Source organism: Sus scrofa, chromosome 7 (assembly GCF_000003025.6).
Source record: "Sus scrofa isolate TJ Tabasco breed Duroc chromosome 7, Sscrofa11.1, whole genome shotgun sequence".
In the NCBI taxonomy this organism is placed as follows: Eukaryota; Metazoa; Chordata; class Mammalia; order Artiodactyla; family Suidae; genus Sus; species Sus scrofa.
Window position 1 is genome coordinate 48,556,327 of NC_010449.5, and position 15,497 is coordinate 48,571,823.

Below are 15,497 nucleotides of genomic sequence, written 5' to 3' on the forward strand. Positions count from 1 at the left end.
TGCAAGCGCCCTCTATCTAGTGAAAGAGGCTGTCACGATAACCCAGGTAGAATGGGCACTGCTTTTCTGTACCGCCTGCAGGAATATAAACCTCCTTAAAGGCAAGAGTACTTCCTAGAATCAGATCTGTCCCCTAAACCCAGAATAGGGCTTGGCACTTTCAAACAATTCAAACAATATCAACAAGATAAATAAATATTTGGATGAACAGCATTAAGGAGAGGTGATTAAAGCACTGTAGATGCAAACTGTTACCTTTGGAATGGATGGGCAGTGGGGCCCTACTGTACAGCACAGGGAACTGTGTGTGGTGGGGTCACTTTGCTGTACAACAGAAATAGAAGAAACACTGTATATAAACTATAAGTAAATAAAAAAAAATAAAGTACTATGGAGAGAGTAGAGGACTTTTTCCCCCCTTTTTTTGTTTTGCTTTTTAGGGCTGCACCTGCAGCATATGGAGGTTCCCAGGCTAGTGCTCAAATCAGAGCTATAGACACTGGCCTACACCACAGCCACAGCAACGTGGGATCCCTGACCCACTGAGCGAAGCCAGGGATCAAACCGCGTCCTCATGGATATTAGTCGGATTCCTTCCACTGAGCCACAACGGGAACTCTGAGTACTTCCTTTCTTATTTTGAACTGTGTGTCTTTAAAGGCAGCCACAGTAGGACCTCAAACAGCCCTGTAAGATTGGTCTTTAATCCTCATTTTCCAAGAGTTCCCATTGTGGCTCAGTGGAAATGAATCCGACTAGGAACCATGAGGTTGTGGGTTCGATCCCTGGCCTCGCTCAATGGGTTAAGGATTCGGCATTGCTGTGAGCTGTGGTGTAGGTTGCTGACATGGCTCAGACCCCTCATTGCTGTGGCTTTGGTATAGGCCAACAGCTACAGCTCCGATTGGACTGCTACCCTGGGAACCTCCATATGCCACAGGGGCAGCCCTAAAAAAAAAAATTTCCTCATTCTCCTACGAGGAAACTCAGAGAGGGGCAGGAATTTGCTTAAGATTGCACAACTAAGTAAATGACCTACATGAACATGATTTGAAGCCTGTGTACTTCTTTTTTTTTAATTATTCAATGAATTTTATTACATTTATAGTTGTACAACAATCATCACAACCCAATTTTATAGCATTTCCATCCCACAACCCCAGGCACATCTGCCCAACTCCCAATGTGTCTCCTTTGGGAAACAAGTTTTTCAAAGTCTGTGACTCAGTATCTGTTCTGCAAAGATGTTCATTGTGTCCTTTCTTTAAATGCCACATGCAAGTGACAGCATTTGATGTTGGTGTCTCACTGTCTGACTGACTTCACTTAGCATGATAATTTCCAGGTCCATCCATGTTGCTGCAAATGCTGTTATTTCTTTCCTTTTCATGGCTGAGTAATATTCCACTGTGTATATGTACCACATCTTCTTTATCCACTCCTCTGTTGATGGGCATTTAGGTTGTTTCCATGTTGTGGCTATTGTATACGTTGCTGCAATGAACAATGGAGTGTGTGTATCTTTTTGAGTCATGGTTTTTTCTGGGTAGATGCCCAGAAGTGGGATTGCTGGATCAAATGGTAATTTTATTTTTAGTTTTTTGAGAAATCTCCATACTGTTTTCCACAGTGGTTGCACCAATTTACATTCCCACCCACAGTGTAATTGGGTTCCCTTTTCAGCACTTATTGTTTGTAGAATTTCTGAGGATGGCCATTCTGGCCAGAGTAAGATGGTACCTCATAGTGGTTTCGATTTGCATTTCTCTAACAATGAGTGATGTTGAACATCTTTTCATGTGATTTTTGTCCATCTCTATGTTGTCTCTGGAGAATTGTCAAGCATGTGCACTTCTATTGCATTCTTCACCATGTAATGAAAATCTTAAACACTAGGTCCTTTAAATAAGCCATCCTACCTGATTCCTAAAGGAACCTGCAAGGTGGGTTTTGGTCCTCTTCCCATCCTGGTCATTTTCTTCCACCCCTTGAGGATTAGCCATGACCCTGTGTTCTTGCCATTCTATAGAAGAGAAAACGAAAGGTGAGCAGCAAGTAAATATCAGACTATGTCAGTAAATGTCAGAACAATGATCCTTCTGTTTCCAGACCCCACACACTCTAGTGCACTTTCATATCTTGTGGGGGTCTTCAGGATCCAACCACACATTGACTTATTAAATGTACTGACAGCGCCCACCTCTCAGTTGCATTGCCCCACCCCTATATCTGTCCAGCTATCTTTTTGGACCTGGCTGTAGGGCTCCACTTTTTTTAACGGCGAGATTGAACACATCAGACTTGAACCAGCTCTTGGAATTTGGTATGAGGCGTTCCCGTCGTGGCACAGCAGAAACAAATCCAACTAGGAACCATGAGGTTGCAGGTTCAATCCCTGGCCTTGCTCAGTGGGTTAAGGATCCAGTGTTGCTGTGAGCTGTGGTGTAGGTCACAGACACGGCTCGGATCTGGTGTGGGTATGGCTGTGGTATAGGCCGGCGGCTACAGCTCTGATTAGACCCCTAGTCTGGGAACCTCCACATGCCTCGGGTGAGGCCCTAAAAACACGAAAAGACAAAAAAAAAAAAAAAAAAAAAAAAAGAATTTGGCATGAGCACACTCTGTTCTTCAGAAGGAGTAGAACAGCAGCAAAACATAATCCTGCAAGGGCTGAAGGGCTTTCCTGCTGTACTCTGAGTCTCCCTGGCTCCTTGGTGAGGTAGATGGAGGAGCAAGTTTCTGAATGACCGGGGGAAATTGTATAAGCAATGGAGGACCAGAAAAACACTTGTATTTTTATCCTTGATCATGAAGGTAATGCTATATCTTGGCTGTTTTCATTAGGGTCTCCTGCCATCTGCTCTTCCTGATGCAGGTCACCAATATGGGAAATGCAGACCCCTTCCAGCCCCATCCCCCCAAGCGGGCAGTGTCTCCGGGAGTCAGAAATGCCGACTGTACCCAGACTAAGTCATAGTATTATGGCTCTTAGGGCAGAAACAACAGACAATGAGAACCTTCTTCTTCTCTTTCTTTCTTTTTCTTTTCTTCTTTTTAGGGCTGTGCCCATGGCATATGGAGGTTCCCAGGTTAGGGGTCTAATTGGAGCAACAGCTGCTGGTCTACGCCAGAGCCACAGCTACACAGGATCCGAGCTGTGTCTGTGACCTACACCACAGCTCATGGCAACTCCGGATCCTTAACCGACTGAGCGAGGCCAAGGATCGAACCTGCGTCCTCATGGATACTAGTCAGATTCGTTTCTGCTGAGCCATGAGGGGAGCTCCGGGAAACTTCTTTTCTATTCACTCCATTGTCTAATTTACAAAATGGGTGCACAGCCGTGATACCACACAAATGTCATCAACAACTTGTAGTGGGTGATCAGGGCTGGGTGGGATCTGCCCTCACCTGTGCTCAAATATTCTGTGACCTTGAGACATCACCTCCTTCTTCTGGACCTCAGTTTCTCCATTAAAAACAGATATAAACAGGCTTAGCGGGTTCAGGACTTGACATTGTCTCTGTGACGATTCGGGTTCGAACTCTGGCTTCGCTCAGTGGGTTAAGGATCCAGCGTTGCCACAAGCTGTGGCATAAGTCACAGATGCAGCTCAGATCTGGCGTTGCTGCGGCTGTGGCTGTGGTATAGCGCAGCAGCTGCAGCTCCTATTCGACCCCTAGCCTGGGAATTTCCGTATGCCGCCAGTGGGGCTGTAAAAACAAAACAAAACAAAACAAAGACACAAGCAACAACAACGACAAGACCCTCAAGATTATTTAACCTGAGAATCAACAAGTCCCCTCTGAATTCTCATATTCTAAGAGGCTATGTTAGGACTGGGGTATTTCCAGTCCTTCAAGAAAGATTTTTTTTTTAAGTGTAATCATTTTATATATGTCGTAATGCACTTTACAAAGATTACAAACAATCACCAAAATCATGAGAGAGAAAAAAACCTTTAACATTTAGAAAGAGCCAAGACATGCTGTGCCCCGAGCAGGGGAGCCAGGAATTTGTGCTCTGTCTGCCTTGCCGGGGCGGCATGGCTGATGAGGGCCAGCCAGCCAGGCTCCCGGGGTGCTGCACAGACACTGAGCAGTCCTGCAGGGATGGCATGGAGGTTAAGATACAGGGCCGTACAAAAGTCTCTAACATTTAAAAGAAATGGTCACGCGTTCTTTCTGACAGCTTTCTCAGACTGGGCCACCCGATAAGTTACACGCACACAGGGACTGGGGAGGTTATTGCACAGCTTTTCCACTGGTTGGGCCCAAGTGGCCACCTTCCCCACAGCCGGGCCCCGAGGCCTCTTCCACGAGGACGCTGTACTCACAACAGGCTGTGGGGCGGCTGCCCCTGAGCTTTGCCTCCGGACTGACTGTACAACCAGTGAAGTGAGTAGCGCTATCCTCTTGGCGGCGCTCACTGCAGAGGGCCTGCACATCCTGCAGGTCGAGGGTGGGCCGGCAGCAGAGGACAGGTCAGTGGCTGGTTGCAGACAGATTACACAGCAGCCCTGGCTCAGGATTTCTACCCGCAAAGGTTCTTAGGGTTGTTTGCTGGTGGATTCTTTTTTTGTGACAACTTGCTGGTTTGGAATGGGCGGTGATCCAGGGGTGTTCGAGTACCTCCTTGAGGGTGGGCCTTTGGCTGGGATTGTGCTTCAACAAAGTCAGGGAAGGTGAATCCCACCCGGGATATCCTTTTGTAGGTCTCTTGGTACGTGTTTGCCTCAAAGGGGGGCTTCCCAACCAGGAATTCATAGCAAAGTGCCCCCAGGCTCCAGAGATCCACCTTCTCGTCGTGCATCTGGCCTTTGATCATCTCGGGGGGCAAGTAGTCCAGGGTGCTGCAGAGGGTGGTTCTCCTGGAGGATGGGGCATGGACCGACCACCCAAAATTGGCAATCTTAAGCTCTCCAGCGGATCCAAGGAGCAGGTTCTCTGGCTTAATATCTCTCTTTGAGTGACAGTAAGACAGGGCATTTGCCAACTCTGTGATATAAGCAGCAGTTCTCTGCTCATCAAACTTTGACAGTTTCTGAAGTTCTCTGTAGACAGCTCCGAGAGGTACATATTCCAGGATCAGGTAAACTCTGGTAGCGTCATGGAAATAACCATACAGTCTGAGAATATTTGGATGCCTAAGGTGGGACTGTATTTCTACTTCTCTTCTCAGATGATGTTCAACTCCTACCTTCTCCAGCTGAGCTTTAAACAATATTTTAAGAGCCAGGATAAACTTGCTTTGTTTTTCTCTTGCTAAATAAACATTACCAAACTTTCCTTTACCCGGCGGGCAACCAACTTCAAAATCTTCCAAAGCCCATTGTCTTTTTTTTGATTCTTCATTTTTCTGTCTTGATGCCACTTCCTTTTCAGGATTATTTCCAGGCGCTGCCGGCTGGGGCTGCTCACCCTGCTGGGTGTTACTCAGAGGCCTGGAGACAGGACGAGGGCCACTGGTTGCCTGCAACTGCTTCTGCTTCAGATTCTGAGCTGGTTTATGGCTGGAGACAAGCTTCTGCGCGTGCAAAGGAAGGCGCTGTGAGGAATTTGAAGGACATAAGATCCGCTGAGCCTGGCCGCTGTTTGCAGAAGGCGGATTCTGAGCTGGAAAGTGCTGGGTCCCTGGAACGCGTTTTGGATCATCACCCGGTGGAATTGTAGTCTTAAGCCCCGAAATGCAGTTTTCTTTACATTTGTCCATGATGCCTGGGGGTTCTCACCTCCGACTCGAAGACCGAGTCCTTCAAGAATTATACAGGGCATCACATGCATTCTTCGGGAGATACTGGTCTCATGTAAGACTCACAGTTTCTTTTTCCTTTTTCTTTTTTTTTTTTTTTTTTGGTCTTTTTAGGGCCACACCAGTGGCATATGGAGGTTCCCAGGCTGGGGGTCAAATCGGATCTGTAGTCACCAGCCCAAATCGCAGCCACACCAGCCCAAATCATCAGCCTGCGCCACAGCTCATGGTAATGCAGGAGCCTTAACCCACTGAGCAAGGCCAGGGATTGAACCTGCATCCTCATGGATGCTAGTCAGATTCGTTTCCACTGAGCCATGATGGGAACTCTGAGACTCACATTTTCTAGTCACCAGGCTAGGGAAGAGATATATCATTACTTCACAATGTCCCCAAAGAACAGAGCCGCCAAAAATGTGTGCTTGTGCAGGCTCCCCGGGTGATACTGTCATCTTGTTTCTCACCAATTTCCTCAGAGCATTAAGAGAGAAGAGGTTCTGTGCACACATTTGAACAGGGAAAAGGTAAACACCCGAGCTGCTTAAATTCAGAAGCACTTTTCTTTTGTCCTCACTTGAATTTAATTTCCCAATCACAATATCACAGATGGAAAGAGAAGGTCCAGAGGTGGCAGAGAGGAGTAAAAATAGAAGCCAGAATGACAGAAGGGACTGTCATCTAGTAAGTGGTAGCTGAGTTATTAATAGACAGAAAAGAAAATTGATTTATAAATGATCTTGGGGAAATAAAGACTGGTGCCTACATTTTAAAATTAATGTTTAATTGTATATGAAATTCTTAATTATACTTGTAATCCTTAATTACACAAGCAGTATAGGAATACATTTCCCTTTTCAAAAATTCAAACACTGCAGATAAAACTGACATCCCCTCTGAGCAATCCTCATCCTCTCCCAATTCTGAGTTCCTATTTGGTGCATATCCCTTAAGGTCATTTTCTTTGATTTTACATAGTTTTAGATAGAAATTGATAGAGCCATAAAATTACTGTATCATTTCATGATACATTAACTGTTATCAACTATTTTTTGACTGTGCCCGTGGCTCAGGGTAATTCGGGCTCCAGGGATTGAACCCATGCCAGCACAGTGACCTGCATCCTCATGGCACAGCAGTGAAAACCACCAAGCCACCAGGGAACTCCATTATTAACTTTTTTTTTCTTTTGTCTTTTTAGGGCTACACCTGCGGCATATGGAAGTTCCCAGGCTAGGGGTCAAATAAGAACTGCAGCTGCCATCCTACACCACAGCTCAGGGCAACACCAGATCCTTAACTGGCTGAGTGAGGTCAGGTTTCAAAACCATGTCTTTATGGATACTAGTCAGGTTCATTATCATGGAGCCACGTCGGCAACTCCCCATGATGGACTTTTTAATTGCCTCTCTACTTTTATTCTACAACTTGTTTTTCACTCAATGAAACAACTTGTTTCCACCCACATTCTTACACACATTTATGTTGTTTCAACTTTTTCACTTTATTTTATTTATTTATTTTTCTTTTTAGGGCCGCACTTGGGGCATATGGAAGTACCCAGACTAGGAGATGAATCAGCTCAGCAGCTGCCAACCTATGGCACTGCTGCAGCAGTGCCAGATCTGAGCCCCATTTGTGACCTATGCTACAACTTGTGGCAATGCCAGATCCTTAACCCACTTAGCAAGGCCAGAGGTTGAGCCCGAATCCTCATGGATAGTCAGGTTTTTAACCCACTGAACCACACAGGAACTCTCAACTTTTTCACTTTAAATGTGACTGCAATGAACATTTTTGTACCTGCCTCTCTGGGTACATGTGGGTCATAGGCGAATTGTTCTTCAGAAGTGGCTGTATCATTTTATAGTTTCATCATTTCCTATTTAAGTGTCTACACTTTGTATTTCTAAACTCATGGTTTTGCCAGTCTATTGGTGAAAAAGTGGTATCTTATTGTTTTCATTTGTATCTCTTTAATTACAAGAGAGTTGAATATCTTTTCAGTCTATTTTGTTATTTGCGGTATATATTACATACTGTATATATATGTGTGTGTGCATATATATATGTGTGTATATATATGATACTCATTTTTCTTTTTTTCTTTTTTTGCTTTTTTGTCTTTTTAGGGCTGCACACGCAGCATGTGGAGGTTCCCAGGCTAGGGGTCTAATTGGAGCAACAGCTGCTGGCCTACGCCAGAGCCACAGCAACGTGGGATCTGAGCCGCAACTGTGACCTACACCACAGCTCAGGGCAATGCTAGATCCTTAACCCACTGAGGGAGGCCATGGATCAAACCCAAAACCTCATGGTTCCTAGTAGGATTCATTTCTGCTGTGCTATGATGGGAACTCTTAAAACCCCTTTTCCTATTGGGTTATTGGTGGTTTTTTTTCCTCCCTGATTTTTAGCAATACTACATTTCCCCCCAATATCTGTTGCAGATGCATTCTCCCAAGTTGCAGACATCATGCTCTTTCCCCCCTTAAGATATTTGTGTGTTTCCTAAGAATAAAGATATTCTTTTGTGTAACTAGACCAATATTAAATCAATAATTTTTTTTTATTATTTTCCCACTGTACAGCAAGGGGGTCAGGTCATCCTTAGATGTATACATTGCAGTTACAGTTTTTTCCCCCACCCTTTCTTCTGTTGTGACATGAGTATCTAGACATAGTTCTCAATGCTATTCAGCAGGATCTCCTTATAAATCTATTCTAGGTTGTTAAATCAATAAATTTTACATTGAGTCTACACTTAGACCTAATCAAACTCATATTCCAAGTATTTACTTGTCCCAATAATATGCTTAATAACACTTTATATTCTTAATAGCATTCTTCTCCTCTGGTGCACAGTCCGGTCTGGAAGCACATCCTGCATTTGCTTCTCATTTGTACTTCGTCTCCTTTAATCGGGACCAGTCCCCTAGCCTTCTCTTGTCTTTCACGACACTGACATTTTCGAAAAAGCAAAGACTATTATTTTATCACATGCCCCTCTAGTTGGTCTTGTGCAATGCTTCCTCATGCTTAGATTCAGGTTTTGTGTCGCCAGAGTATGTGTCCTCCCTTTTTTCTCAAGGTATCACATCTGAAGGCACAGAATTTCCACCTGACTTGTTGGTGATAATTGTTTTGACCACTTGAGCACCCTTAGCACAGTGTAACTGGTCAGTATGGTCACTATGTCCCTTGATCCTCATCACGCTATCCCCTTAGATTAAGAATTCATTAATTGTTCTTGCCTGCAACAGTCTTCACTATGATGGCTGCAAAAAGGTGATTTCCCACCACTTCTTCTGCATGTGCTAGTCAGCTTTCTACTGTAAGAAAGAGCCTTCCCAGTCCCCCATCTGACATTCGTTTATTATCTCTCTTGTCTACCTATTATCTATCTATCTATCTATCTATCTACCTATCTGTTATTGAGTAGACTCATGGATTCGTATTTTATTTGGTGACAATTCATTCCTGTCTACCTTCTCTGTATTGCTGTGGTTGCTGTACCACAACTGTATCACAAACTTGGTGGCTTCAGACAGCACATAATTAGGAGTTCCCATTGCAGCTCAGTGAGTTAAGAACTTGACATAGTGTACATGAGGATGCGGGTTCGATCCCTGGTTTCACTCAGTGGGTCAAGGATCTAGTGTTGCCACAAGCTGTAGTGCAGGTCACAGATGCAGCTCGTATCCTCAGCTGCAGCGCCAGTTCAACCCCTAGCCCCAGAACTTCCATGTGCCGCAGGTGCTGCCATTAAAAAAAGACACACACGCACACAAAATAATTCTCTTACTGTTCTGGAGGCCAGAGGTCCAAAATCAAATGCACTGGACAGAACTCAATGTGTTGGCAGGGCCATGCTCCCTCCAGAGGACTTAGGGAGAATGGATGTCTTTGCCTCTTGCAGCTTCTAGTGTTTTGCTCCTCACCTTCCTCAGCTGGTGGCCCTTCCTCCACTTTCAAAGCCAGCACTACTACATCTTACTCCAATCTCATGTCATCTTTTTTCTCTGTAGTCAAACCTTCCTCTCATCCTCACCCTTGGTCCCCACCAAATCAACATGTTATGTAGTAGCTCAGTGCAACAGAGACACACAGTAGTTTCCGATTTGCTGCAGCCATACCAGTAGGTAAAACTGACTACAAAGAAAAGTTCAGGATTAGCTTGTTTCCAAATAATATTGCCTCCAACCACTCCTTGCAGTGATTCTCCTGGCCCCCTCATTGTGCTTACGTTATTCATTTGAAATATAGTTAGATTTATTTTTTCCTATTTCCCCTTGATTTTAGGTTGTTTTTTCTTTCCTACTCATTTATCCTTTTTTGATAAAATTTTCCCAATTATCTTTTGATGGACGGTAGCTTGTTCACATGTGTGTCCAATATTCCTTGAGCTCTTGCTTTCAAATCTGTTTTCTTATAGCCTTGATACCTTGGCTGGATTTAAATCTTTAGTTCATGCTATCTTTCCTTATATTTCTTAAAAATACTTCTCCCACTGTTGGCTTTCTTTGTGTGTCTTTCTTGAGAAGTCTCTTGCCTGCCTAATTTTGTTACCCTTAGAACTAATTTGATCTTTTTGTTTTGAAACCCTAGGAGATACACATATGTATGGCCTTTAAAAGCTGATAGTTTTACTAATATATATCTTGGAGTTGCTCATCCCAGGTGCAATTTTCAAAGTAGACAGTAGCCCCTCTCCATGTGAAGAATGGAGTTCTTTCTTATATCCATGATGTTTTCTTGGATTATGGTGTTGAATTATAATTCTGTATCATTGTTTTGCTTTTATTCTTTCAGGACTTAAATCATATGTATATTGTATTGACTTCCATTTTATTTTATTTTATTTATTTATTTATTTATTTTTGTCTTTTTGCCATTTCTTGGGCCACTCCTGCAGCACATGGAGGTTCCCAGGCTAGGGGTCAAATCGGAGCTGTAGCTGCTGGCCTACGCCAGAGCCACAGCTACACAGGATCCAAGCTGTGTCTGCGACCTACACCACAGCTCACGGCAACACCAGATCCTTAGCCCACTGAGCGAGGTCAGGGATCGAACCCGCCACCTCATGGTTCCTAGTCGGATTTGTTAACCACTGAACCACGACGGGAACTCCTGTATTGACTTCCATTTTAATCAATTTCTCTCTGACCTCTTTTTACATTTTTCTCTAACTTTATTTCATTCTCTTGGCTATTTTTCTGCCTGTCTCCAATGTCCTTTATTATAATTTAATTTGCCTTCATTCTCCCTTAGGAATTTTATGATTTATTTTTTATTTTTGAAATGATTTTGTCTTTTTATTCAGTTTCCCTCAGAGTTCTTACTGCCTATATCTTTCTCTCTTGCATACATTTCTGATCTTAGTTTTTGAGGTTCTTCTTCTATGTAGTTTTTAGTTCCTCCAAATACTAAGCTGAAGATAATAGATTCAGTCTAAACTGAACTGTGTTGCATTACAGTTTTACTTGGCTTCATGATTTGTTGAAAGTGATCATCAGTTAAAATGTTATGATTCAAAATTTTTATCTTATAATCGCTTTGTATAGGGTTGGTTTGACTTTTTAAATAACTAGACATGTTAAGGCTAGGATTCATAGTCCAAGAGAGCTTTCTTCTGTTAGTGTGTGGAAATACAACTTTAATTGCCTATGTTGATGTGTGTGTGGCAGGGGGTGGCAGACAGAGGTGATAGGAGTTCTTTTTCATTCCTTTAGAATCTTTAATTCTCCCTCTTTACTTCCTTCTTGCATTTTCCTACCCCATCTCCCTGGGGCCTTGTCCATTCTCTATATAGTTTGTAGTCTTCCAGAAGGAATGCTTATACAAGGCTGTCCCTTTGGGTTCTCCTTACTTTAAGTTCTGTCCTTGCAGCAGGTGTGTGAGCCAGCAAGTCCCACAACTGTGTTCCCTGCTTTGACATTTAGTGCTAGGCTTTCTCTTTCCAGAGGTGATGTCATTTCTTTTCTTTTCTTTTTTTTTTTTTTACAATCCCTCATCCCTCTTCATACCAGCATTCCACACTCTCAGCTTTGCAGTGGCAGGTTGCACTCTGTTGGAATTTGGACTTATTACTCTACTTATAGACAATTTGATGTTCATGGATGCTATCTTCTGTTCTCTAAAAATGCTGACAACATGGCTCATAGGTCATTTAATTTGTGCCCACAGTCCCACTTCTGCATGAGTCCGTTTCTGTTTTATTAGTCTATTTCTCTCTTTTAGCAGGAATACCATACTGTTTTAATTTCTATAGCCTTATGACATGTTCTGGAAACTAGAACTCTTATTATTATCCCTCTGTTCTTCTGTTTCAAAATTGTCACACAGATAATTATTACTGCAGATTAAATCATCCTTGGCAATTTCAAAATCAGTGTTCCATGTTAATTACAGACCTTTTAAAGAGTGCTTGGTCTACCATAAGTGATTTTTAAGTGTTAGCAATTATTACTAATTAAGAATGCATTTAAAATATAGATTGCCTAGGAGAGAATTTATATCATTGAATCTTTCTACTCATAGAAATGTTTTATATATATATATATATATATATATATATATATATATATTCATTTACATAGTTTTTAGTATCATTCAGTAAGGATTTATAGTTTTCCCAATAAATGATCTTGCTAATTTTTGTGATGTTATTCTTAGATCTGTTATAATTTTTCTGCTTTTACAACTAACATTTAAAGATTATCTTTCCTAATTCATTATTAGCTTTTCTTAACAGAAGTGCTGTGATTGATTAGCAATGTCTGCCTTGGGTGCAAGGAGTGGCATACAGAACAGATATGTTCTACTTACTCTGATGTAGCATCATATTTCCACTCTGTCCCTACACCTAATTTCTTATCAGAACTCTCCCCAATAATAAATTGGAGCTCTCAACCCTTATCACTTTTCCACCAACTTCCAGTTTCTGTGTCTTTTTACCTAGTGCCCAAGCTCCTTAACAAATATTCCTATTTGAGTTTACCAGATTATTCCAGTTGTCTACATTTTTTAGTTTCTTTCATTTTTCTATTTCAAATGTTCTTTCGGACACCATGAAGTAGAAATTTCTAGGAATGCAGGGAAAAAAAGTATGGTTCTACTGATGAGGGTGTATCAGAGTTCAACCAGAGAAGCAGAATCACAGGACTTATATTAAATGGACAGAAGTAGAGAGAGAGATTTTCTTCAGGGAATTTGCTTTCACAATTGGGGAGCTAGTTAAGTAGCCTCTCTAAGGGTATTTTCCACATCCCATGCTCAAGCTGGAAGCCTACAGAGTAAGCAATCAGGAAGTGTGATTCTGTGATATAATAAGAAATAAACATTTGGTCTTCGTCCCAGTTGTTGGCACAGAGCTTCTAAGACCCTTGGAATCTCTGGAGCTTTGTTTTCCATGCTAATGAAGGGGCTCTCAGAGGATAGAGGCTGCTTGCCAGAGGAGTGAACCATGTGATTGGAGGGTTGGAGTTTTTATCCTCCCTACCTTTCCCTCCAACCTCCAGGGACCAGGGAGAGGTTGGCCTTAATTACCAGGGGTCATTTTTTAAATTAAGCATGCCTATATAACAGAGCCTCCATAAAAACCATAAATAATGGGGTTCAACGAGTATTCAGGTTGGTAAATGTTTGAGGTGCAGGGAAGGTACTCAGAGGGGGCATAAAATCTCTGCACCCCTTCCCACATACCTTGTCCTGGGCATCTCTTTGACTGGGCTGTTCTTGAGTTGTATCCTTTATAATAAACTGGTAATAATAAGGTTTTCCTGAGTTTTGTGAGTCTTTCTAGCAAATTATCAAACCGGAGGAGGGGGTCACGGGAACCTCTGATTCATAGCCAGGTGGTCAAAAGCACTGGAGGCCCAGACTTGTGATTGGCATCTGAAGCGAAAGACAGTCCTGTGGGACTGGGCTCTGAGTCTGTGGGTTCTGTACTAACTCCAGGTAATTAGTGTCAGGATTGTTTGGTGGAGAAAACCCTCACACTTGGTATCAGGAGTGCTGAGGGTAGCGAGAGGAAGTTTTTCCTTTAGGAAGGGAAGGACAGAAGAAGGCCAAATACCAAGAGCATGAGTTGGAACTCATAAGAAGACACTAGAACCATTTCCAGCCTTAAGGATATAGGTGTCCTGCAGAAGTTGGAGCCCTGAGTCACAGAGCTCAACACACATATCTGGCTCAGGAGTCAGAGATGCCGAATGAGGACCAAGGAGAGAGTAGAGCAACTGCACAACTAGCTGCTTCTTTACACCTAAGGCTGAATCAGCAGATCGTCAGCAAGTGTGTGAGCTACAAAATGGCTGTGGCTTCCCTTGGGCTCCCCAAATCTTCCAAGAATCTCTGCCGTGGCTGCCCTAGCCAGCAACATGTAAGAAAGTGAACAAGAAATGTAGTTCAGCCTAGCCAAGTTGAGAGATTCCAAACTCACCACAGAGACTCAAACTTTTGAGTCATCAAATCATCACACGAGGAGCTCCCGTCATGGCTCAGTGGTTAACAAATCCGACTAGGAACCATGAGGTTGCTGGTTCGATCCCTGGCCTTGCTCAGTGGGTTAAGGATCTGGTATTCATGTGAGCTGTGGTGTAGGTTGTAGACATGGCTCAGATCCCACGTTGCTGTGGCTCTGGTGTAGGCTGGCAGCTACAGCTCCGATTAGACCCCTGGCCTGGGAACCTCCATATGCCGCGGGAGTGGCCCTAGAAAAGGTGAAAAGACAAAAAAAGTCATCACACAAGGTCTTTCTGGGCTTTACTATCGAGAGGTAGCAACTTTCTTACGGTCTTCCTTCATCCCCTACGCTGGTTACCAACATCATAACCTAAATTTCACTGTCTGGAGAACATCCTAAGGTCATGGAATCACCTAGAATAGTAATATGAAAAGCACATAGGGAGTTTCCATTGTGGTGCAGTGGAAACAAATCCAACTAGGAACCATGAGGTTGCGGGTTCAATCCCTGGCCTCGCTCAGTGGGTTAAGAATCTGGCATTGCCATGAGCTGTGGTGTAGGTCACAGACTTGACTCAGATCCCGCTTTGCTGTGGCTGTGACATAGGCTGGCAGCTGTAGCTCCGATTCGACTCCTAGCCTGGGAACCTCCATATGCTGTGGGTGCGGCCCTAAAAGCCAAAAAGAAAGAAAGAAAAGCACATAGAACTAGGCAGAATAAGCCCACTCCTCACAAGCCCTCTCCCAGTACCATTTTTCTTTATCCTGAATGCCTTCATTTCCCCTTTCTGTTTGGTCTTTTCTTCATTTTCTTGTTCAGCCTGGACTCCAGGATCTGTCCACTCTGACACCCCTTTAACCAATACCCACACTTCCTCATCCTTTTGTCTTTCTTTACGTTTTGTCCAGTTATACATGCAGGGAGGTTGAAAGAACCAAATGGTTCCATGACTTGCAACAAAAGTATTAGTCTTCTGCCCACTTCGCCACCACAATCTTCCATTCATTGGAGCAATTACCTTTAATTCTATTAGCTTATTAATCTCTCTGTCTCTAAATAACACTTATTTTTTTGCTTTTTAGGGTCGAACCTATGGCATATGGAGGTTCCCAGGCTAGGGGTTGAATCGAGGCTGCAGCTGCTGGCCTACGCCACAGTCACAGCAATGCAGGATCCTTAACCCACTGAACAAGGCTATGGATCGAACATGTGTCCTCATGGATACTAGTTGGGTTTGTAACCTGCTAAGCCACAATGGGAACTCCCTATTTGCTCTTAATT

The 15,497-nt window shown here is 43.2% G+C and overlaps 1 protein-coding gene and 1 long non-coding RNA gene across 2 annotated transcripts in view; both read right to left on the minus strand.

Annotated features, from left to right (window-relative positions):
• The window catches only part of LOC106507695, a 29,150-nt gene continuing 15,342 nt past the window's right edge, over positions 1,690-15,497 (minus strand). The window contains exon 3 of the long non-coding RNA XR_002345771.1: positions 1,690-2,023. This is a non-coding gene — a long non-coding RNA (uncharacterized LOC106507695). The remainder of the gene's footprint in view (positions 2,024-15,497) is intronic.
• Positions 4,472-6,861, minus strand: LOC100158035 (aurora kinase A-like). Its single transcript, XM_013988994.2, is given in 3 exon segments — positions 4,472-4,580; positions 4,582-4,672; positions 4,674-6,861. Coding segments are annotated over 3 exon segments (1,161 nt in total). The 5' UTR covers positions 5,714-6,861; the 3' UTR covers positions 4,472-4,550.